Genomic DNA, 23,174 nt, shown 5'->3' with positions numbered 1-23,174 from the left:
GACATGTTGTCGTCTCCTCAGAGCAATATAGGGTATACAGCCAAGAAGCGACCTTACAGTGCAATATATATATATATATATATATATGGTATAGAGAAAAAAATACACCAATATAACACTGTGGCACTAGTGGGGCCAGCACTAATGTGCTGCTTACCGCCCGCTTAACGCGGGTGTGTGGTCGCCAGAAATCCCTTGTCTGGGTCTCCCAGAGCCTGTGTCCGTTCTCCAGCCAGACTGCATGTAGGAATGGCTGCCGGCGTCCTGTGGAGAGGGGCGGGCCCTGGGCGTGTGCAGACAAAGTGCGGGAAACCTGCGCCCCACTGTGCTCAGTGAGAGGGCTGGAGTATGTAAATAAGACTCCAGCCCTCGGCGCTGACTATCGTACAGCGTCTCTCCCTTGCCCTGATTGACAGGGTGGGGGCGGGAACGAAGCGGAGCTAGGCCGCAAAAGCCGGGGACTAGATTTCTAAGCGCCGCCGTCGTAAAAGCACGGTCGGCGCTAAGTCCCCGGCGCACCACAAGTCTCAGCCGCGCCGCCGCTCCAGGGGCGGCCGGCGCGGCAGTCCCCAACACATAAAGTCCCTCAGAGAAACTGCAGTGACTGTAACCCCAGCGCACAGCGCTACTGTCCCCGGCGCACTAGCGCACCCAGCAAGTCTGGAGTGTGCGCGGCCTGTCCATACGGGGACACAGAGTACCTGAATGTTGCAGGGCCTTGTCCCTGAACGGTACCCAGCTCCGTATCCAGCAGGTTCTACGGGTCTGTGGATGGAGCCCGGCCTCAGGGCTTGGGGGCCGGTAAGATCCCACTTCCTCAGAGCCCCTCAGGGGGATGGGGAAGGAAAGCAGCATGTGGGCTCCAGCCTCCGTACCCACAATGGGTACCTCAACCTTAACAAACACCGCCAATAGGAATGGGGTGAGAAGGGAGCATGCTGGGGGCCCTAGTATGGGCCCTCTTTTCTTCCATCCGATATAGTCAGCAGCTACTGCTGACTAAACAGTGGAGCTATGCGTGGATGTCTGACCTCCTTCGCACAAAGCTTGAAAACTGAGCAGCCCGTGATCCCACGGGGGGTGTATAGCCAGAAGGGGAGGGGCCTTACACTTTTTAGTGTAATGCTTTGTGTGGCCTCCGGAGGCAGTGCTATACACCCAATCGTCTGGGTCTCCCAATGGAGCGCCGAAGAAAAATGTAATATCAAATTTTGGACTGCTGATCCTTTTACTTATTGGCTGTGGCTCAATTGTACAAGAGAGTTGAGAAAATTGTCACCCAAACGATCGGACGAATCTGGGGGCTAAACAGGTTTGTGACAATCACAGGATATGCCACTTATGCATCATAGATGCGGATCCTTCACTAAGCGCGCAGTCAGTCGTATACATGGACGATCGCATCGCAATGTGTGGCCTGGCAGGCGGCTCTCTTAACCAGAGAGTGACTGCATGTATTTCTATGCAGCTGTCACGCTCAGGTCAGCAGAGCCACCTGCCAGGCCACACATTGTCATTAGTTTTACAGCCTTATGTGACCTTATGTAGAGAACAGGGGATCCTGGCTGCTGGACACTGCAATAAAGGTGACCCAAGCACATATACAGCCCTCATTTAGGATCTGACCACATGATGCAGTCAGGCATGATGTCCAATTGTTTCCCAATCATGCGCCTATTGATCCGCCATAGATGGTCGGCTGCAAATGCGGTCTTCCTGCACCCCAAATTTAATAAGGGACTTACATAGTGACGAGGTGATTGCAGAAACCATAATGAAAGCATATCCCCTGTATGACATGAAAGGAATTGCCTTTAGAAACAGCACCTGTGCCCTACTGACCAGAAGGATTTCACCCACAAATAAATCAAAATTGAAAATTTGATTAATGGGGACACAGATGTCGATATCCCCCCTCCCCCATAAGGTCAGTGGAGGACATTACTGGAATTTACTTCTCAATTACATCTAATTAATGCTTCCAAGACCTGACTTATTTTATTATTTGCACTTTTGTCACAAGACGTTAACAGAACTAGTCCTATAACCAAACTTTTCGGAACCATCCACTGAGAATTGATCCCCTTTGTTTTTGTTCCTCCTCTAAATGGACAAAGCAGTGTCCAGAATCATAGAAAAGGGCATAGTTCCACTTGCGCACCGCTTCCAATGCGAGAGCATCGTTAAATGATATGCTAATGACCCTCTGCTGTGAGCATCATGTGACTGTGATCCGATCTTGTGATCAGATCACAGCTGCGGAGAAGAGGGAGCACTTTCTCCCCATCTCCTCCCCGGCCTGTCTCTGCGTACATCGCACTGCACTCAGATTACATGCGAGTGCAGTGCGATGTTTCACACGCTCCCATAGACTTGTATGGGGCTGCGTGAGCAGAGACTCGCTGCCAAACACAGCATGTTACGATCCATTCTGCATGCCGCTATGGCATGAGAAGTCAATCACAGGTGGACACTGCCCCATAATTTTGCACTAGAGTGAGAGCAATCTGATGATGTTTATCGGCTTGCACTCGCCCGTGCAAATCACAAGTGGAAAGGAACCCAAAGTCAGAGATCCAAACAAAAACAAAAGGGCGCATATGCTCAAAATTTCAGCACACAGATCCCTCGGATAAAAACTTGGGATATGTCATCCAGGCCTTTATTTTTTTCCCCTCCTAGAAATAAATGCACTGGGAATACATCCCAAAAATATGAACTTCTTGTGACTCCCGGCAAGAGACCGATATGAACAACTCAAGGACAGAATTACAGAATGTTGTTTTATTAACAGTTCTCGTGAAGGTTTTATTTCTTCTTCTCCATGTCTTGTTCTGCCGCCTCCTTGGCTTTCTTGGCCCGGATGCCGAAGAGCCGGGCGTTGGCACGAGCCATACGCAGACTGGCAAAGGCTTTGAAGTTCTTCTCTTCCTCTGTGATGACTCTTGGTTTTTCTCTCTTGTAGACCTAGAAAAAAGGGAAAACAGATGGTGAAACCCCCAAAACCGTGCACGGACCAAGGAGATTTGTGAAGCCCATAATACACGGTGCTACAAACTGCGAAGGAATCTCTGATCAATCAGCGATCTACCCAAAACGCTCAGAATTAATAATAATAATAATAATAATTTTATTTATATAGCGCTATTAATTCCACAGCGCTATACATTGTGAGCCCCAATGGGGACAGTGTTGCCAATCTAGAGTCCCTATCTGTATGTTTTTGGAGTGTGGGAGGAAACCGGAGAACCCGGAGGAAACCCACGCAAACACGGGGAGAACATATAAACTCCTTGCAGATGGTGTCCTTAGTGGGACTAGAACCCAGGACCCAGCGCTGCAAGACTGCAGTGCTAACCACTGAGCCACCGTACCGCCCAAAATTAAGGCCATGTGCGCACTAGAAAGTGCCTTTTTCTTAAGAAAAAAACCGGACCCTCTGAAGAAGGGAATTTTGTTACTTACCGTAAATTCCTTTTCTTCTAGCTCCTATTGGGAGACCCAGACGATTGGGTGTATAGCACTGCCTCCGGAGGCCACACAAAGCAATTACACTAAAAAGTGTAAGGCCCCTCCCCTTCTGGCTATACACCCCCAGTGGGATCACTGGCTCACCAGTTTTAGTGCAAAAGCAAGAAGGAGGAAAGCCAATAACTGGTTTAAACAAATTCACTCCGAAGTAACGTCGGAGAACTGAAAACCGTTCAACATGAACAACATGTGTACCCGAAAAACAACCAAAAGTCCCGAAGGACAACAGGGCGGGTGCTGGGTCTCCCAATAGGAGCTAGAAGAAAAGGAATTTACGGTAAGTAACAAAATTCCCTTCTTCTTCGGCGCTCCATTGGGAGACCCAGACGATTGGGACGTCCAAAAGCTGTCCCTGGGTGGGTAAAGAAATACCTCATGTTAGAGCTGCGAAGACAGCCCTCCCCTACGGGGAGGCAACTGCCGCCTGCAGGACTCTTCTACCTAGGCTGGCGTCCGCCGAAGCATAGGTATGCACCTGATAATGTTTGGTGAAAGTGTGCAGACTCGACCAGGTAGCTGCCTGGCACACCTGTTGAGCCGTAGCCTGGTGTCGCAATGCCCAGGACGCACCCACGGCTCTGGTAGAATGGGCCTTCAGCCCTGATGGAACCGGAAGCCCAGCAGAACGGTAGGCTTCAAGAATTGGTTCTTTGATCCATCGAGCCAGGGTGGCCTTAGAAGCCTGCGACCCTTTGCGCTTACCAGCGACAAGGACAAAGAGTGCATCCGAACGGCGCAGGGGCGCCGTGCGGGAAATGTAGATTCTGAGTGCTCTCACCAGATCTAACAAATGTAAATCCTTCTCATACCGATGAACTGGATGAGGACAAAACGAAGGCAAAGAGATATCCTGATTAAGATGAAAAGAGGATACCACCTTAGGGAGAAACTCCTGAATGGGGCGCAGCACTACCTTGTCCTGGTGGAAGACCAGGAAGGGAGCCTTGGAAGACAGCGCTGCTAGCTCAGACACTCTCCGAAGAGATGTGATCGCTACCAGAAAAGCCACTTTCTGTGATAGTCTAGAAAGTGAAACCTCCCTCAGAGGCTCGAAGGGCGGCTTCTGGAGGGCAACTAGTACCCTGTTCAGATCCCATGGATCTAACGGCCGCTTGTATGGGGGAACGATATGGCAAACCCCCTGTAGGAACGTGCGCACCTTAGAAAGTCGTGCTAGACGCTTCTGAAAAAAGACGGATAGCGCCGAGACTTGTCCTTTAAGGGAGCCGAGCGACAAACCTTTTTCTAACCCAGATTGCAGGAAAGAAAGAAAGGTAGGCAATGCAAATGGCCAGGGAGACACTCCCTGAGCAGAGGACCAGGATAAGAATATCCTCCACGTTCTGTGGTAGATCTTATCAGACGTGGGCTTCCTAGCCTGTCTCATGGTGGCAACGACCCCTTGGGGTAAGCCTGAAGACGCTAGGATCCAGGACTCAATGGCCACACAGTCAGGTTCAGGGCCGCAGAATTCCGATGGAAAAAAGGCCCTTGGGACAGTAAGTCTGGTCGGTCTGGTAGTGCCCACGGTTGGCCGACCGTGAGATGCCACAGATCCGGATACCACGCCCTCCTCGGCCAGTCTGGAGCGACGAGTATGACGCGGCTGCAGTCGGATCTGATCTTGCGTAGCACTCTGGGCAAGAGTGCCAGAGGTGGAAACACATAAGGGAGCCGGAACTGCGACCAATCTTGCACTAGGGCGTCTGCTGCTAGAGCTCTTTGATCGCGAGACCGTGCCATGAAGGTTGGGACCTTGTTGTTGTGCCGGGACGCCATTAGGTCGACGTCCGGCCTTCCCCATCGGCGACAGATTTCCTGAAACACGTCCGGGTGAAGGGACCATTCCCCTGCGTCCATGCCCTGGCGACTGAGGAAGTCTGCTTCCCAGTTTTCTACGCCGGGGATGTGAACCGCGGATATGGTGGAGGCCGTGGCTTCCACCCACATCATAATCCGCCGGACTTCCTGGAAGGCTTGCCGACTGCGTGTCCCCCCTTGGTGATTGATGTATGCCACCGCTGTGGAGTTGTCCGATTGAATTCGGATCTGCTTCCCTTCCAGCCACTGTTGGAAGGCTAGTAGGGCAAGATACACTGCTCTGATTTCCAGAACATTGATCTGAAGGGTGGACTCCTGCTGAGTCCACGTACCCTGAGCCCTGTGGTGGAGAAACACTGCTCCCCACCCTGACAGACTCGCGTCTGTCGTGACCACCGCCCAGGACGGTGGTAGGAAGGATCTTCCCTGTGATAATGAGGTGGAAAGGAGCCACCACTGCAGAGAGTCCTTGGCCGTCTGGGAAAGGGAGACTTTCCTGTCCAGGGATGTTGACTTCCCGTCCCATTGGCGGAGAATGTCCCATTGAAGTGGACGCAGATGAAACTGCGCAAACGGAACCGCCTCTATTGCCGCCACCATCTTCCCGAGGAAGTGCATGTGCCGTCTTAAGGAGTGCGACTGACTTTGAAGGAGAGCCTGCACCCCAGTCTGTAGAGACCGCTGCTTGTCCAGCGGAAGCTTCACTATCGCTGAGAGAGTATGAAACTCCATGCCAAGATACGTTAGTGATTGGGTCGGTGACAGATTTGACTTTGGGAAGTTGATGATCCACCCGAACGCCTGGAGAGTCTCCAGTGCAACATTCAGGCTGAGTTGGCATGCCTCTTGAGAGGGTGCCTTGACCAGTAGATCGTCCAAGTAAGGGATCACAGAGTGTCCGTGAGAGTGCAAGACTGCTACCACTGCCGCCATGATCTTGGTGAACACCCGAGGGGCTGTCGCCAGACCAAATGGCAGAGCTACGAACTGAAGATGGTCGTCTCCTATCACGAAGCGTAGAAAGCGTTGGTGCTCTGTAGCAATCGGCACGTGGAGATAAGCATCTTTGATGTCTATTGATGCTAGGAAATCTCCTTGAGACATTGAGGCAATGACTGAGCGGAGGGATTCCATCCGGAACCGCCTGGCGTTCACATGCTTGTTGAGCAGTTTTAGGTCCAGAACAGGACGGAACGAGCCGTCCTTTTTTGGCACCACAAAGAGATTGGAGTAAAATCCTCGCCCCCGTTCCTGAGGGGGGACAGGGATCACGACTCCTTCTGCTCTTAGAGAGTCCACCGCCTGCAGCAGGGCATCTGCTCGGTTGGGGTGTGGGGAGGTTCTGAAGAACCGAAGTGGAGGCCGAGAACTGAACTCGATTCTGTACCCGCGAGACAAAATGTCTGTTACCCACCGGTCTTTGACCCGTGACAGCCAAATGTCGCAAAAGCGGGAGAGCCTGCCACCGACCGAGGATGCGGAGGGAGGAGGCCGAAAGTCATGAGGTAGCCGCTTTGGAAGCGGTTCCTCCATTTGCTTTCCTGGGGCGTGAGTGAGCCCGCCAGGAATCTGAGCTCCCTTGTTCTTTCTGAGTCCTTCTGGACGAGGAGAATTGGGCCTTGCCCGAGCCTCGAAAGGACCGAAACCTCGACTGCCACTTTTTCTGTTGAGGTTTACTTGTTCTGGGCTGTGGTAAGGAAGAGTCCTTACCCTTGGACTGTTTTATGATTTCAGCCAATGGCTCACCAAACAGTCTGTCTCTAGATAATGGCAAGCTGGTTAAGCATTTTTTGGAACCAGCATCTGCTTTCCAGTCCTTTAACCACAAGGCTCTGCGCAAAACCACAGAATTGGCGGACGCCATAGCGGTACAGCTCGTAGATTCTAGGACAGCATTGATAGCATAGGTCGCAAACGCAGACATTTGCGAAGTTAGGGACGCCACCTGCGGTACTGCTGGATGTATGATAGCATCCACCTGTGCTAAACCAGCTGAAATAGCTTGGAGTGCCCACACGGCCGCGAATGCTGGAGCAAACGACGCGCCGATAGCTTCATAGACAGATTTCAACCAAAGGTCCATCTGTCTGTCGTTGGCATCTTTAAGTGAAGCGCCATCCTCTACTGCGACTATGGATCTAGCCGCAAGCTTGGAAATTGGGGGATCCACCTTTGGACACTGGGTCCAGCGTTTGGCCACCTCAGAGGGAAAAGGATAACGGGTATCCTTAGAACGTTTAGAGAAACGCTTGTCTGGATGAGCGTCGTGTTTCTGGATCGATTCTCTGAAGTCAGAGTGGTCCAAAAAAGCACTTAATTTACGCTTGGGATACAGGAAATGGAACTTCTCCTGCTGTGCAGCTGCCTCCTCTGCTGAAGGAGCTGGGGGAGAAATATCCAACAGTCTATTAATTGCCGATATAAGGTCATTAACCATGGCGTCACCATCAGGGGCATCCAGATTGAGAGGGGCCTCAGGATTAGAATCCTGATCACCGTCCTCAGTCTCATCACAGAGAGACTCTTCTCGCTGAGACCCTGAGCAGTGTGATGACGTCGAGGGTCTTTCCCAGCGAGCTCGCTTAGGCTGCCTGGGACTGTCATCTGAGTCAGAGACTTCAACCTGTGATGCTTGAGACCCCCTTGAAGTACGGATTAGTTCCAACTGAGGGGGACCGGAGAGCATAGACACAGCAGTGTCCATGGTCTGAGTAACTGGCCTGGACTGCAAGGTCTCCAGGATTTTTGTCATAGTCACAGACATTTTATCAGCAAAAACTGCAAAGTCTGTCCCCGTCACCGGGGCAGGGTTCACAGGCGTCTCTGCCTGGGCCACTGCCACCATAGGCTCTGGCTGACGAAGTGCCACTGGGACTGAACATTGCACACAATGTGAGTCATTGGAGCCTGCCGGTAGATCAGCCCCACATGCAGTACAAACAGTGTACACAGCCTTTGTCTTGGCACCCTTGCGTTTTGCGGATGACATGTTGCTGCCTCCTCAGAGCAGTACAGGGTGTCCAGCCAAGAAGCGACCTTACAGTGCAACTATATATATATATATATGGTACCAAGAAAAAAGTACACTAATATAACACTGAGGCACTAGTGGGGCCAGCACTAAAGTGCTGCTTACCGCCCGCTTAGGAGCGGGTGTGTGGTCGCCGAAATCCCTTTAGTCTGGGTCTCCCAGAGCCTGCTGCCTTTCCCCAGCCAGACTGCATGTGTAATGGCTGCCGGCGTCCTTGTGGAGAGGGGGGGGCGGGCCCTGGGCGTATACAGACGAAGAGCGGGAAGCCTGCTTCCCACTGTGCCTAGTGAGAGGGCTGGAGCATGTAAATAAAGCTCCAGCCCTCGGCGCTGCCAATTGAGCAGCGTCTCTCCCCTACCCTGATTGACAGGGTGGGGGCGGGAACGAAGCGGCGCTAGGCCGCAGAAGCCGGGGGCTAAAGTTAGAAGCGCCGCCGCCGTAAAAGCGCGGTCGGCGCAAAGTCCCCGGCGCACCACAAGTCGCAGCTGCGCCGCCGCTCCAGGAGCGGTCGGCGCAGTAGTTCCCAACATGTAACGTCACTCAGCAAAGCTGCAGTGACCTAACCCCAGCGCACAGCGCTACTGTCCCCGGCGCACTATAACGCTCAGCAAGCCTTGAGAGTGTCCGTGCCTGCCGGGGACACCGAGTACCTGAATGATGCAGGGCCTTGTCCCTGACTGTACTCATGCTCCAAATCCAGCAGGGTCTCTGGGTCTGTGGATGGAGCCCGGCCTCAGGGCTTGGGGGCCGGCAAGATCCCACTTCCACAGAGCCCTCCAGGGGATGTGGAAGGAAAACAGCATGTGGGCTCCAGCCTCTGTACCAGCAATAGGTACCTCAACCTTACAAGCACCACCGCGGGTGAGAAGGGAGCATGCTGGGGGCCCTATATGGGCCCTCTTTTCTTCCATCCGATATAGCCAGCAGCTACTGCTGACTACAAACAGTGGAGCTATGCGTGGATGTCTGACCTCCTTCGCACAAAGCAGAAAACTGGTGAGCCAGTGATCCCACTGGGGGTGTATAGCCAGAAGGGGAGGGGCCTTACACTTTTTAGTGTAATTGCTTTGTGTGGCCTCCGGAGGCAGTGCTATACACCCAATCGTCTGGGTCTCCCAATGGAGCGCCGAAGAAAGAATCCCGCACCCTCGGTAAAAAACGGCACCCGCGTTTTTGCCGCGGATTTCCGGCAAATTGGTCCCCGCGGTTTTTACCATTATATATGGCAATAACCACAGGTACCTGCGGAAAAGAAGTGACATGCTCATTAATTCCGCAGCGGAAAATGCGCGGGTATAAAAAAAAAAAAAAAAAAAAAAAACAACAACATGAAAAAAAAAAAAAAGTGTGTGCACATCATTTTTTTCCAAACCCATAGGATTTGCTGGGGAATGACTGCAGCAATTCCACGGCAAAATCCGCAGCGTGCGCACAGGGCCTAAAGAAGGGAATTTTGTTTACTTGCCGTAAATTCCTTTTCTTCTAGCTCCAATTGGGAGACCCAGACAATTGGGTGTATAGCTATGCCTCCGGAGGCCACACAAAGCACTACACCAAAAGTGTAAAGCCCCTCCTCTTCTGCCTATACACCCCCCGTGCTCCCACGGGCTCCTCAGTTTTGGTGCAAAAGCAAGAAGGAGGAAAAAAAAATTATAAACTGGTTTAAAGTAAATTCAATCCGAAGGAATATCGGAGAACTGAAACCATTCAACATGAACAACATGTGTACACAAAGAACAACAGCCCGAAGGGAACAGGGGCGGGTGCTGGGTCTCCCAATTGGAGCTAGAAGAAAAGGAATTTACGGTAAGTAAACAAAATTCCCTTCTTCTTTGTCGCTCCATTGGGAGACCCAGACAATTGGGACGTCCAAAAGCAGTCCCTGGGTGGGTAAATAATACCTCATAATAGAGCCGTAACGGCTCCGTCCTACAGGTGGGCAACCGCCGCCTGAAGGACTCGCCTACCTAGGCTGGCATCTGCCGAAGCATAGGTATGCACCTGATAAGTGTTTTGTGAAAGTGTGCAGGCTCGACCAGGTAGCTGCCTGACACACCTGCTGAGCCGTAGCCTGGTGCCGCAAGGCCCAGGATGCTCCCACGGCCCTGGTAGAATGGGCCTTCAGCCCTGAGGGAACCGGAAGCCCCGAGGAACGATAAGCTTCGAGAATTGGTTCCTTGATCCACCGAGCCAGGGTTGATTTGGAAGCTTGTGTCCCTTTACGCTGGCCAGCGACAAGGACAAAGAGTGCATCCGAGCGGCGCAGGGGCGCCGTACGAGAAATGTAGAATCTGAGTGCTCTCACCAGATCTAACAAGTGCAAATCCTTTTCACATTGGTGAACTGGATGAGGACAAAAAGAGGGTAAGGAGATATCCTGATTGAGATGAAAGGGGGATACCACCTTAGGGAGAAATTCCGGAACCGGACGCAGAACCACCTTGTCCTGGTGAAACACCAGGAAAGGAGCTTTGCATGACAGCGCTGCTAGCTCAGACACTCTCCGAAGTGAAGTGACTGCTACTAGGAAAACCACTTTCTGCGAAAGGCGTGAGAGAGAAATATCTCTCATTGGCTCGAACGGTGGTTTCTGAAGAACCATCAGAACCCTGTTCAGATCCCAGGGTTCTAACGGACGCTTGTAAGGAGGGACGATGTGACAAACCCCCTGCAGGAACGTGCGTACCTGTGGAAGTCTGGACAGGCGCTTCTGAAAAAACACAGAGCGCAGAGACTTGTCCCTTAAGGGAGCCGAGCGACAAACCCTTTTCCAATCCGGATTGAAGAAAGGACAGAAAAGTGGGCAAGGCAAATGGCCAGGGAGAAAAACCCTGAGCAGAGCACCACGACAGGAATATCCTCCACGTCCTGTGATAGATCTTGGCGGACGTTGGTTTCCTAGCCTGTCTCATAGTGGCAATGACCTCTTGAGATAATCCTGAAGACGCTAGGATCCAGGACTCAATGGCCACACAGTCAGGTTGAGGGCCGCAGAATTCAGATGGAAAAACGGCCCTTGAGACAGCAAGTCTGGTCGGTCTGGTAGTGCCCACGGTTGGCCGACCGTGAGATGCCACAGATCCGGGTACCACGACCTCCTCGGCCAGTCTGGAGCGACGAGGATGGCGCGGCGGCAGTCGGCACTGATCTTGCGTAACACTCTGGGCAACAGTGCCAGCGGAGGAAACACATAAGGGAGTTGAAACTGCGACCAATCCTGAACTAAGGCGTCTGCCGCCAGAGCTCTGTGATCGTGAGAACGTGCCATGAATGCCGTGACCTTGTTGTTGTGCCGGGACGCCATTAGGTCGACGTCCGGCATCCCCCAGCGGCAACAGATCTCCTGAAACACGTCCGGGTGAAGGGACCATTCCCCTGCGTCCATGCCCTGGCGACTGAGAAAATCTGCTTCCCAGTTTTCCACGCCCGGGATGTGAACTGCGGAGATGGTGGAGGCCGTGGCTTCCACCCACATCAAAATCCGTCGGACTTCCTGGAAGGCTTGCCGACTGCGTGTTCCGCCTTGGTGGTTGATGTATGCCACCGCTGTGGAGTTGTCCGACTGAATTCGGATCTGCTTGCCTTCCAGCCACTGCTGGAACGCTTTTAGGGCAAGATACACTGCCCTGATTTCCAGAACATTGATCTGAAGTGAGGACTCTTGCTGGGTCCACGTACCCTGAGCCCTGTGGTGGAGAAAGACCGCTCCCCACCCTGACAGACTCGCGTCCGTCGTGACCACCGCCCAGGATGGGGGTAGGAAGGATTTCCCCTTCGATAATGAAGTGGGAAGAAGCCACCACCGAAGGGAAGCTTTGGTTGCCTGAGAGAGGGAGACGTTCCTGTCGAGGGACGTCGGCTTCCTGTCCCATTTGCGTAGGATGTCCCATTGAAGAGGACGCAGGTGAAACTGCGCGAAAGGGACTGCCTCCATTGCTGCCACCATCTTCCCCAGGAAGTGCATGAGGCGCCTCAAGGGGTGTGACTGACCTTGAAGGAGAGATTGCACCCCCGTCTGTAGTGAACGCTGCTTGTTCAGCGGAAGCTTACTATCGCTGAGAGGGTATGAAACTCCATGCCAAGATATGTCAGTGATTGGGCCGGTGTCAGATTTGACTTTGGAAAATTGATGATCCACCCGAAACTCTGGAGAGTCTCCAGAGTAGCGTTGAGGCTGTGCTGGCATGCCTCTTGAGAGGGTGCCTTGACCAGCAGATCGTCTAAGTAAGGGATCACCGAGTGACCCTGAGAGTGGAGGACCGCAACTACTGCAGCCATGACCTTGGTGAAAACCCGTGGGGCTGTCGCCAGGCCGAACGGCAGAGCCACGAACTGAAGGTGTTCGTCTCCTATGGCGAAGCGCAGGAAGCGCTGATGCTCTGGAGCAATCGGTACGTGGAGATAAGCATCTTTGATATCGATCGATGCAAGGAAGTCTCCTTGGGACATTGAGGCGATGACGGAGCGGAGGGATTCCATCCGGAACCGCCTGGTCTTTACGTGTTTGTTGAGCAGTTTTAGGTCCAGGACCGGACGGAAAGACCCGTCCTTCTTTGGAACCACAAACAGGTTGGAGTAAAAACCGTGACCCTGTTGCTGAAGAGGAACAGGGACCACCACTCCTTCTGCCTTCAGAGTGCCCAGCGCCTGCAGAAGAGCATCGGCTCGCTCGGGAGGCGGAGATGTTCTGAAGAATCGAGTCGGAGGACGAGAGCTGAACTCTATCCTGTAACCGTGAGACAGAATGTCTCTCACCCAACGGTCTTTTACCTGTGGCAGCCAGGTGTCGCAAAAGCGGGAGAGCCTGCCACCGACCGAGGATGCGGTGTGAGGAGGCCGTAAGTCATGAGGAAGCCGCCTTGGTAGCGGCACGTCCGGCGGTCTTTTTAGGGCGTGACTTAGACCGCCATGGATCGGAGTTCCTCTGATCCTTCTGAGGCCTTTTGGACGAGGAGAATTGGGACCTGCCCGCACCCCGAAAGGACCGAAACCTCGACTGTCCCCTCCTCTGTTGGGGTAATTTTGGTTTGGCCTGGGGTAAGGATGTTTCCTTTCCCTTGGATTGTTTGATGATTTCATCCAATCTCTCACCAAACAAACGGTCGCCAGAAAATGGCAAACCGGTTAAGCACTTTTTGGAAGCCGAATCTGCCTTCCATTCCCGTAGCCACAAGGCCCTGCGTATTGCCACCGAATTGTCGGCTGCAACCGCCGTACGGCTCGCAGAGTCCAGGAAAGCATTAATAGCGTAGGACGCAAATGCCGACGTTTGAGAGGTTATGGACGCCACTTGCGGCGCAGACTTACGAGTGATTGCGTCAATTTGCGCTTGACCCGCTGAAATAGCTTGGAGTGCCCATACGGCTGCGAATGCTGGAGCAAAAGACGCGCCGATAGCTTCATAGATGGATTTCAACCAGAGCTCCATCTGTCTGTCAGTGGCATCCTTGAGCGAAGCCCCATCTTCAACTGCAACTATGGATCTAGCCGCCAGTCTGGAGATTGGAGGATCCACCTTGGGACACTGAGTCCAGCCCTTGACCACGTCAGGGGGGGGAAGGGATAACGTGTATCCTTAAGGCGCTTGGAAAAACGCTTATCTGGACAAACTCGGTGTTTCTGGACTGCCTCTCTGAAGTCGGAGTGATCCAGAAACATACTCGTTGTACGCTTGGGGAACCTGAAACGGAATTTCTCCTGCTGAGAAGCCGACTCCTCCACTGGAGGAGCTGAGGGAGAAATATCCAACATTTGATTGATGGACGCGATAAGATCATTCACTATGGCGTCACCATCAGGAGTATCCAGGTTGAGAGCGGCCTCAGGATCAGAATCCTGAACAGCTACCTCCGCTTCATCATACAGAGAGTCCTCCCTCTGAGACCCTGAACAATGTGATGAGGTCGAGGGGATTTTCCAGCGAGCTCGCTTAGGCGGTCTGGGGTTGCGGTCCGTGTCAGAGACCTCAGCCTGGGATCTATGAGACACCCCGGGGGAACATTGTTGTTCCAACTGAGGGGAACCAGGGGGCAATGATTCCACAGTGCCCATGGTCTGAGATACCGGTCTGGACTGCAAAGCTTCTAGTATCTTAGCCATAGTCTCAGAAAGCCTTTCAGTAAAAACTGTAAACTCAGTCCCTGTCACCTGGACAGTGTTAGCAGGTGGTTCCCCCTGGGCCACCCTTAGCAGAGGCTCCGGCTGAGAAAGTGCCACAGGGGCCGAGCAGTGCACACAATGAGGGTCAGTGGAACCTGCCGGTAGCGAGGTCGTACATGCGGCGCAGGCAGCATAGTAAGCCTGTGTTTTGGCACCCCTGCTTCTTGTGGGCGCCATGCTGTTGTCTCCCCAGAGCAACACAGGAGGGTATATAGCCAAAAATCAACCGTGCACCATACAGTGTAAAGTATAGCCTATAAACATATAATCTATAAGTACACTTCTGCACAAGTGGGGCCAGCACCTGAGGTGCTGCTTACCGGCCGCTCAAAGCGGTTGTGTGGCCACCAGAATCCCTGCCTGGGTCTCCCAGAGCTTGTCTCCCCTCTCCAGCGTCAGAGGAGCTGACAGGAATGGCTGCCGGCGTCCTGAGGAGAGGAGGGAGCCGTGGGCGTGACCCAGAAAGTGCGGGAACTGGTGCCCCACTGTGCACAGTGAAGGGGGAGTATGCAAAGCATGCTCCAGCCCTCAGTGCTGCCGTCCTGTACAGCGTCCCGCCCTTCCCCTGACTGGCAGGCCTGGGGGCGGGAAGAGAATGAGACTAGGCCGCAGAAGCCGGGGACTCGAGTTATAAGCGCGGCCGCCGTATAAGCGCGGTCGGCGCGGAAGTCCCCGGCGCACTAACAGTCCCAGCCGCGCCGCAGTGATAACAATGGCAGCGGCGGTCAGCGCGGTAGTCCCCATACACTAACACACTCAGCGACGCTGCAGTGTGTAATGGCACAAATGCGGTCAGCGCCGCGGTCCCCGGTGCACTAGCACACCCAGCAATGCTGGAGTGTTGCTGTGCGCGGTCCCCACGGGGACACAGAGTACCTCAAAGTAGCAGGGCCATGTCCCTGACGACACTCGGCTCCTATCCAGCAGAGTCCTCAGGAGCTGTGGATGGAGCACTGTCTCCGTGCCTGGAGACCGATTAGGATCCCACTTCACCCAGAGCCCTAAGGGGGATGGGGAAGGAAAACAGCATGTGGGCTCCAGCCTCCGTACCCGCAATGGATACCTCAACCTTAACAACACCGCCGACAAGAGTGGGGTGAGAAGGGAGCATGCTGGGGGCCCTGTTAAGGGCCCTCTTTTCTTCCATCCGACATAGTCAGCAGCTGCTGCTGACTAAGCTGTGGAGCTATGCGTGCATGTCTGCCTCCTTCGCACAAAGCAAAAAACTGAGGAGCCCGTGGGGTGTGTAGGCAAAAGGGGAGGGGCTTTACACTTTTAGTGTAATACTTTGTGCGGCCTCCGGAGGCATAGCCTATACACCCAATTGTCTGGGTCTCCCAATGGAGCAACAAAGAAATCTTAATTATTTTAACTTCCAGCTTTGTGGGGGGGGGGGGTAGCTTTGATCCTTTTCTGTTCCCCATGACTGTGCCCAATCTCCAGAAAGAAATGGGGTAGAACCCGACCGGCTGCATAGAGCTTGGAACTCGACCGTGTCCAGCAGTTATAATGTAGATTGTGAGTCTGGCCTCCCCAAACATCAGAGCCCGACTTCTCAAATGACTAGTCATGAGCGAGCACTATCATGCTTGGGTGCTCAGTATGCTTTTCCAGAAGATTCCAGAAACATGCTGAAGTTCCCCGTTGACTTGCATTATGTCCATCTGCCTGTTAAGAGTACTGTAGTGTTTACTTATTAGTACAAGTGACCTTATGCACAGACAGGGAAACGTTCCCAGACAGCTCCAAAATCTTGTAGAAGAGAAGAGAAACAGCCGGTATAGCTACAAACATAGCAACTGCACATTAATACCTATGGATGTAGAATGGAAATTCCTGCATTTGTAATATGGAGGTTTCCCAATATTTTTGTCCATATAATGTACATTATCCACTGACCTTATAACTGATGAGACTGGTGTACTTGCTACAAGAATATCCATGCCAGAATGGCTGTGTGTGAGATATAGAATATATACAACACAGCCATTCAGAGAGATATATATATACCGTATTTTTCGCTTTATAAGACGCACCGGAATATAAGACGCACCCCAAACTTAGACACAGAAAAAGGTAAAAAAAAGAAAAATGGGGTCTGTCTTATACTCCGGTGTTCTCTTACCGGAGGGGGGCAGCAGTGGTGGTGAAGCGGGGTCACAGGAGGCACAGGTTGTGCTGGCAGGCGCGGCAGGTCAGTGGCAGCGGGGTCCTTGGTTGCAGGTGCCGTGGCGTCCGTGGTTGCAGGCGCGGTGGCGTCCGCGGTGGCAGGATCCGTGGGGTCCGTGGAGGCGGCAGCAGCCGTGGCGGGTGAGCCGTGCAGCAGGCCGGTGCAGTGAGTGTCCGCGGTCCCGGTTCAGTGGTGGCAGTGGCGACTGCTCAGTGGTGGCAGGGACTGCTCAGTGGTGGAGTGTGTCCGCGGTCCCGGTTCAGTGGTGGCAGCGGCGGTGGCGACTGCTCAGTGGTGGCAGGGACTGCTCAGTGGTGGAGTGTGTCTGCGGTCCCGGTTCAGTGGTGGCAGCGGCGGTGGCGACTGCTCAGTGGTGGCAGGGACTGCTCAGTGGTGGAGTGTGTCTGCGGTCCCGGTTCAGTGGTGGCAGCGGCGGCGACGGCTCAGTGGTGGGAGTGGCAGCGACGGCTCAGTGGTGGGAGCGGCGGCAACTGCTCAGTGGTGGGAGCGGCAGGGACTGCTCAGTGGTGGAGTGTGTCCGCGGTCCCGGTTCAGTGGTGGGAGTGGCGGCGACGGCTCAGTGGTGGGAGCGGCGGCGACTGCTCAGTGGTGGCAGCGGCAGGGACTGCTCAGTGGTGGAGTGTGTCCGCGGTCCCGGTTCAGTGGTGGCAGCGGCGGCGACGGCTCAGTGGTGGGAGCGGCGGCGATGGCTCAGTGGTGGGAGCGGCGGCGACGGCTCAGTGGTGGAGTGTGTCCGCGGTCCCGATTCAAGTAATGGCGCCCGGAGCGACGCATGCGCAGATGGAGCTCTCATCCAAGGGCTCCATCTGCGCACGCGCTGACTCCCGGAGCAGCGCGTGCGCAGATGGAGCTCTCATCCAAGAGCTCCACCGGCGCCATCATTTGAAAGTGGGACCGCGGACAACTGGTAAGCTGCACAGCCGCCCGCCCCCATGCTAGCAGGCTGCCCGCCCACCCTGCGTACAAGCCGCCGGGTACCTGTGCTTGCGTGCGGTGGCAGCCGGGTACCCATGGCTGTGTGCGGGCGGCAGCGGGGTAACTGTGTGAGGGCGGCAGCCGGGTACCTGTGTGAGGGCGGCAGCCGGCCGCCGCCCGCACGGGCACCCGACTGCCGCTCGCACACAGCACCCGGCTGCCGCCCGCACACAGCCATGGGTACCCGTCTGCCACCGCATGCAAGCACAGGTACCCGGCTGCCGACCCCACACAGCACCCGCTGCCGCCCGCACACAGCCACGGGTACCCGGCTGCCGCTGCACGCAAGTACAGGTACCCGGCCGCCCGATCGCCTCAGACAGGACCCCCCCCCCCCCCGCTACCGCTTTATAAGACGCACCCCCCATTTTCCTCCCAAAATTTGGGGAGGAAAAGTGCGTCTTATAAAGCGAAAAATACGGTATATATATATATATATATATATATATATATATATATATATATATATATATATATATATATATATATATATATATATATATATATATATATATATATATATATATATATATATATTCTTATCTCTCACATGCAGCCAAATATATATGGCTTTATTTGTTGTAATATACAAAAACAAAGAGATGGATATATAGATATACACACACACACACACGATAGAGATCTCCCCCTCTCTATTTTTTATATTAATATATTATATTCTTAGCCTATATTATATAATATATTTATAAATTTATATATTATACTATACATATTTTATATATCACCCCTCCCCCCATATCCATCATATAGATATCTAGCTCTAGCCATATATAAAAAAAATATATAATATATATTAAAAAAAAAAAAAAAAAAATACAACAAATATAGCCATACACAAAAGTCAACAATAAAAACTTACAATGCGGATTGGCATGATTGCGCCCTTCAGTTGGGTGGCCATCTTCAATTCTTCAGCCTGGAAAATAAAATAAAAATTGGTATAAGATTTTACGGCAGAGACCATATATAGGCAGGTTTTACGCAGCCTCTGACCATAGATATTAACGCCTACATGAGGCTATAGGGAATAGGGATGTGAATGAAAAACTGCCGTAATATGCAGGGCAGGTGACCGTATTGGAAACAGCGGTTGCCATGAGCTCCACAGTGAAGTTTGCATGGGTATAAAACACCACTTACCGAGCTGTCTCCCTTCTTGGGAGCGGAGGGTTTGCGTGGGAAGATGATCAGTTTGGAGCGGTACTCTTTTAGCCTCTGCACATTGGCCTGCAGGGATTCTGTAGACTTGTTGCGACGACGATGATCCACCGAAATCCCAATAGTGCGGGCGACCTTCTTGTTGATGCCGGCAGCCTGCAGGAGAGCATGGTGTTACAAAACCATATACACTCAAGTCAAATAGTCCGATGACCGTTCCAAACAGCCATCAGACTAAAGGGTTCAAGGGAATCATCACAGACATACAGAGATTCCGGAGATTTGTCATCATGCGGTCGTCAGCCCTATAAGGCCCATCATTTGCTCTGTGAAGCTTTATCACAGCTGACTTTGATGTAGCAGAGCCGTATTTACACTATACATTTCAAAGTCGTATGATATATCTGTACATATACAATGCACAAGATATGGAGTCACACGGAAAGATGCATCAAAAATAGCTCAGTAGTTCATTATTCCACTGCTTTGATTTTCCAAACTAGGTGGAATCTTATTGGCTGTAGTGGAATAAGTCGCCACTTTTCTCATCTGTTTTGACACATCTCTCCCTTGGAGTCCACTTTAGGGCTGATTGTAAATTTACAGGCATCCAGGTTAATAACTCACCTTGAGTTCCTCCAGACTGAAGCCTCTTCCAAGCCGCACTTTTGTGTGATACCGGACGGTCGGACATCTCACCACGGGCCTGACGGGTCCTGCAATGGGCCTTGGAGCTATCAGACGGGCTTTCGCCTGACGTGTCTTGCGCCTGTTTGGGTTATAAATGTACAGGTGAGAATCTACCAAAGGACAGGTACTGGCATAACACAGATCATGGCTTTATACAAGGACTTAAGGTACCGTCACACTAAGCGACGCTCCAGCGATCCCACCAGCAACCTGACTTGGCAGGGATCACTGGAGCGTCGCTACACGGGTTGCTGGTGAGCTGTCAGGCAGATCTCACCAGCAACCAGCCCCCAGCCAGCAGCACGTGTGGAAGCGATGCTGCGCTTAGTAACTAAGGTAAAATATCGGGTAACCAACCCAATATTTACCTTTGTTACCAGTGCACACCGCTTAGCGCTGGCTCCCTGCACTCCTAGCCACAGTACACATCGGGTTAATTACCCGATGTGTACTCCAGCTACACGTGCAGGGAGCCGGCACTGGCAGCGTGAGAGCGGCGGATGCTGGTAAGGTAAATATCGGGTAACCAAGGTAAGGGCTTCTTGGTTACCCGATGTTTACCGTGGTTACCAGCGTCCGCAGAAGCCGGCTCCCTGCTCACTGCACATTCAGTTGTTGCTCTGTCGCTGTCACACACAGCGATGTGCGCTTCACAGCGGGAGAGCAACAACTAAAAAATGGCCCAGGACATTCAGCAACAACCAACGACCTCACAGCAGGGGTCAGGTTGTTGCTGGATGTCACACAGCAACATCGCTAGCAAGTCGTGCCTCAGCAGCGATGTTGCTTAGTGAGACGTGGCCTTTACAGTGAAAGGGGTTGTCTGGTGAAGATGAGAAGCTGATCTACAGGGGTGGGGGGGGTGGGGGTCCGACCACTGGAAGCCACAGAGCAGGGCAATTTTATGTCCATTGGTGTGCATGCTCAACCACTGCTCCATTCATTCTCTTTAGTATTTAGGGACACTGCCCTGAGCCTTTTCAGGCAGCCCCGGAGGTCAAGCATGAGCACCGTTGCTACATACTAAAAGGATAAAAGTGCCTTGTTCTGATGATCATGGCAGGTCGTAGGGGTCATACGTCCACCAAGCTAGAAGTCATCACTAATGATGAGCCTGCACTGCCATCATCGGGTGCCCTGTACTCAACGAGGAGAGGGATGCTCTGATGGGTGCTAAATAGGTGCCTGAGTATTATTGGAAGTCAATGGGGAATGCAAGCATTTTTCGGACAAATGCAGAGCTCCCCGTTGACTTCCAAAAATACTCAGGTACTCAAGTAGCGCACATCCAACTGCTTGTTATGAGTACAGAGCATGCGAGTATGGTACTCCTCATTCATCACTAGACATCCCCTATACTGGACAACTCACTTCCTACTATAAGCCACAGAATGTATAGGGACCCCTATAATGCCAAGCAGGGATCTTGCATTTCTACGTCACCCATACACTGGCAAATAGAGGGATCATTGCCTCACACGTCGCAGTCTACAGTCATCAGCAAAAAGGGGTTCAAATGTGGAATCATCACGGAAGTTGCAGAGATTCCGGAGAATGTGTCATCATCTGACCGTAGACCTGGACCACACATACCGGCAGATCTTTCTAGGCGCTGCCAATGAACTTACCTGCGGATCTTTCTGGCTGGCTGGTTAAACCAGGTGGCCACTCGTCGCTGCCAGTCCTTGTGGAAGTGAGGCTTCAAGATCATGCCATTCCTGCTGGGGGCCATGGCGACTTAATCCCTAAAAAAAAAAAAAAAAGGAGGAACATTTTTTTTTAAAACTTTTCAAGAGAGTTAGTGCTTTGTATGGAAGTCACGTGTATTTATAGCAATGTGCAGGACATATGCACAGACCCAATAGATTACAGCTCAGCACAGTCCTTTATATAATTAGTGTTAACCAGAAAGTTGTTTTTTTTTTGAGAGACTAATCAATTTCTGTTTGTGGGCAGAAAAGCTCAACAATCGCTAAAACAAATGGGGCAGGAACACAAATGGGTGTGTGTGTGTGTGTGTCTTATTACTCAAACTTCAAATGGTCAGAACGTGGAGGGAAAATAAATATATATATATTACATATATTTTATCACCTCCCCATAGGGGAGACTAACTTTCTGATCACAGGGGTCCAACCACTGGGACCCCCACCAATCCAAGCAAGGGGGTTCCGGAAAGGCCCATCCTGCATAGAGTAAAGGTTCTCAGGGGGCCTTGGCGCTCAGAACCTTCTCCCCCGCATCACTTCTATTTTAATTTACAGTCTACAGTCATCAGCAAAAAGGGGTTAAAATGTGGAATCATCACGGAAGTTGCAGAGATTCCGGAGAATGTGTCATCATCTGACCGTAGACCTGGACCAGGGGGCTCGTGGGGGGGTAAATCAGACTGCCAAGACCCCCAGCGAATCAGAGATTTTGCATTCATGAAGCCAGGTCTTGGGACTGGTGGGGGTCCCGGTAGTTGGACTCCATACAATCAGCACGTTATCCACTAGTCTATGGATAGAAGACCACTTTTTTTTTCAGGGGTGGGGACCCTTTAACAGTCATCTCCCCTCCACAGGAAAATTAGGTGGGGGGGGGGGGGGCAGGGGGTTTACTGTCAAGACCCCCTGAGATAGTCCATTCAAGATGGGCCTTCAGAACCCCCAATAACTGACACCAGGAGAAGTTGCAATCTACAAGCAATGCTGAAAGGGCATAAGCAGCTGCAAGAAGCTCCTGCGCCGCTTATCTCCAGGACAGGAAAGCATTTAACTGGTTAATGAGAAACATGTCAGGTCAGTAATGGAGGCGGCATGATCGCTGCCAGACCCTGGGTGCAACCATTAATATGCTCCCCACTGCAGTCACAGGAAACCGCAGAGCCACATACACACAGCTGTATGTAGGCGACTCCTAAACATCCCCCCTGCAGACCCCGTACAGCCCGCTCTCCGGTCACCAGGCCTCACCGGAGGTCTCAACATCGCCAAACAACCGTAAACTCCCCCCTAATAAGGCCTCCACACCAACGACCGGGAGCACAGGATCAAATCCCACCCGACCAGTCCATCTCACGTGACGCAGAGCCCGAGGATGGCACCGGATAGTAAAATCTGCCGCCGCAGCCCCATCCAACATACCTCTGTGGGGAGAAAATGGCCGGAAAGAAAGGAAGAAGGCTCCCGATGCACTATGGGATATGATACGTTACAGCCAATCACAAGTAAGGAATATCAGCGGCCAATCAAAAGACACGTAAGGAACGTACACTTCCGCCAGTAACTGCAGCGTGCAGCGTGCCCTTACTAATAATGGAGAAGCGAACGTAAATAAACTTTATTGAAACTTTACAGTTTATGCTGAGATTGTGTTAATGAATCTAGTGAGCAATAAAGTTTGAAAACATAAAATAGCAATAAAATCAGTTTCTATTGATGTGTGAGTGTATATCCCTGTATACATCTATACACATATGATGGACAAATCCAGGTCCCCTCCTACCTTCGTGACCTCAGAGGGAGCACTGCTCCACCCCTGGCTGGAGTTATGGACAAAATCCACAACATGGAATATGGCCATAACTTGGCCTGGGAGCGTCGTAGGCGGACG

At 52.3% G+C, this 23,174-nt stretch overlaps 1 protein-coding gene and 3 non-coding genes across 4 annotated transcripts; all 4 read right to left on the bottom strand.

Moving 5' to 3' along the window:
* Positions 1–2,769: 2,769 nt before the first annotated feature.
* Positions 2,770–22,779, bottom strand: RPL13 (ribosomal protein L13). The gene is made up of 6 exons (XM_075325956.1): positions 22,706–22,779; positions 21,206–21,322; positions 19,515–19,656; positions 18,870–19,043; positions 18,589–18,645; positions 2,770–2,967 (listed from the first exon to the last, which is right to left on the bottom strand). Exons 2-6 carry the CDS (start codon positions 21,307–21,309, stop codon positions 2,809–2,811), a joined length of 636 nt encoding a protein of 211 aa, XP_075182071.1. The 5' UTR covers positions 21,310–21,322; positions 22,706–22,779; the 3' UTR covers positions 2,770–2,808.
* LOC142255516 (small nucleolar RNA MBII-202) lies at positions 19,096–19,178 on the bottom strand. Its single transcript, XR_012727441.1, has one exon. It is a non-coding gene; the product is annotated as a small nucleolar RNA MBII-202 (small nucleolar RNA).
* LOC142255517 (small nucleolar RNA MBII-202) lies at positions 21,056–21,141 on the bottom strand. The gene has a single exon (XR_012727442.1). It is a non-coding gene; the product is annotated as a small nucleolar RNA MBII-202 (small nucleolar RNA).
* On the bottom strand, positions 21,836–21,917 carry LOC142255518 (small nucleolar RNA MBII-202). The gene has a single exon (XR_012727443.1). It is a non-coding gene; the product is annotated as a small nucleolar RNA MBII-202 (small nucleolar RNA).
* Positions 22,780–23,174: the final 395 nt, after the last annotated feature.

The sequence above is a fragment of the Anomaloglossus baeobatrachus genome, chromosome 10 (assembly GCF_048569485.1).
Source record: "Anomaloglossus baeobatrachus isolate aAnoBae1 chromosome 10, aAnoBae1.hap1, whole genome shotgun sequence".
NCBI lineage: Eukaryota > Metazoa > Chordata > Amphibia > Anura > Aromobatidae > Anomaloglossus > Anomaloglossus baeobatrachus.
Note: the sequence above shows the minus strand (reverse complement) of the source record. Positions and strands in the feature narration are given on the sequence as shown.